General features: G+C 66.3%; 1 protein-coding gene across 1 annotated transcript in view; it reads left to right on the plus strand.

Annotated features, from left to right (window-relative positions):
• DMWD (dystrophia myotonica, WD repeat containing) overlaps positions 1–362 on the plus strand; it is a 3,422-nt gene extending 3,060 nt beyond the window's left edge. The window contains exon 4 of the mRNA XM_010567210.1: positions 139–362. Coding sequence (XP_010565512.1) covers positions 139–186 — 48 coding nt within the window. The 3' untranslated portion in view covers positions 187–362. The remainder of the gene's footprint in view (positions 1–138) is intronic.
• Positions 363–902: the final 540 nt, after the last annotated feature.

The raw sequence follows: 902 nt of genomic DNA on the forward strand, positions 1-902 counted from the left end.
CCCCCCCCCCCCCCCCCCCAGAGTGTCACCCGCCTCCGTGGGGGCTTCATCCCCACACAGTGCCACATCACAGGGCAGGGGGGTGTCCCAGTGTCCCTGTGCTCCACCACCAGTGACTGCTGTCCCCTTCCCTCGCAGGGACTGTCCTCGCAGAACGGCGGCTCCCCCAGCGGCACCGTGGTATAGCCGTCACCGTCACCCGGTGCCGTCACCGTCACCCGTACGTACCCCTACGGGTGCCACCACCCCGCTCGAGGACACCGCTCCATCCCCGTACTACTGAGTCCCCCCCCGGGTGGGCGGGCAGGCGCCCCGTTGTCCCCACGGCCACCTGCCATCGTCCCCCAGCAGGGTGGTGGTGCCACGCCGGCGGGGCGCCCTGTGCCTTTGTCACTTTATGTCCCCGCTGCGCCGCGGGGCCACCGGGCTCTGCCCCTTATTTATACTAAAGAGACTTTTTTCGCACTTGGGGTGGCCCTGACGTGTCTGGGGACGGGTTGGGGACACTGGGGACGGAGATGAGGGGTGCCACACGGGGACGGGCGGGGGACATGCTGGGTGCCAGGTGGGGATGCAGGGACGGACTAGGGATGTGCCGGCACTGGGGATACGATGGGTGACAACTGGGGACATGTTGGGTGAGATGGGGACACACGGATGGACTGGGGACACAATGGGTGACATGTGGTGGGACAGGGACCGACTGGGGACATGATGGGTGGCACAGGGTGACATGGGGATGGCTTGGGAACACAGCGCTGCTGTCCCCACATCCCCATGCCTGGGGGACGGGGGGGGGCAGGACATGATTGCCTCCCCTCCAGGGCCATCTTGGGGTCCCCACATGTGTGTGTGTGTCCCAGTGCAGAGGCCGGTTGCAGAAACACAACTTTATTCTCATC

Source organism: Haliaeetus leucocephalus, unplaced genomic scaffold (genome assembly GCF_000737465.1).
Source record: "Haliaeetus leucocephalus isolate CR32 unplaced genomic scaffold, Haliaeetus_leucocephalus-4.0 Scaffold227, whole genome shotgun sequence".
In the NCBI taxonomy this organism is placed as follows: Eukaryota; Metazoa; Chordata; class Aves; order Accipitriformes; family Accipitridae; genus Haliaeetus; species Haliaeetus leucocephalus.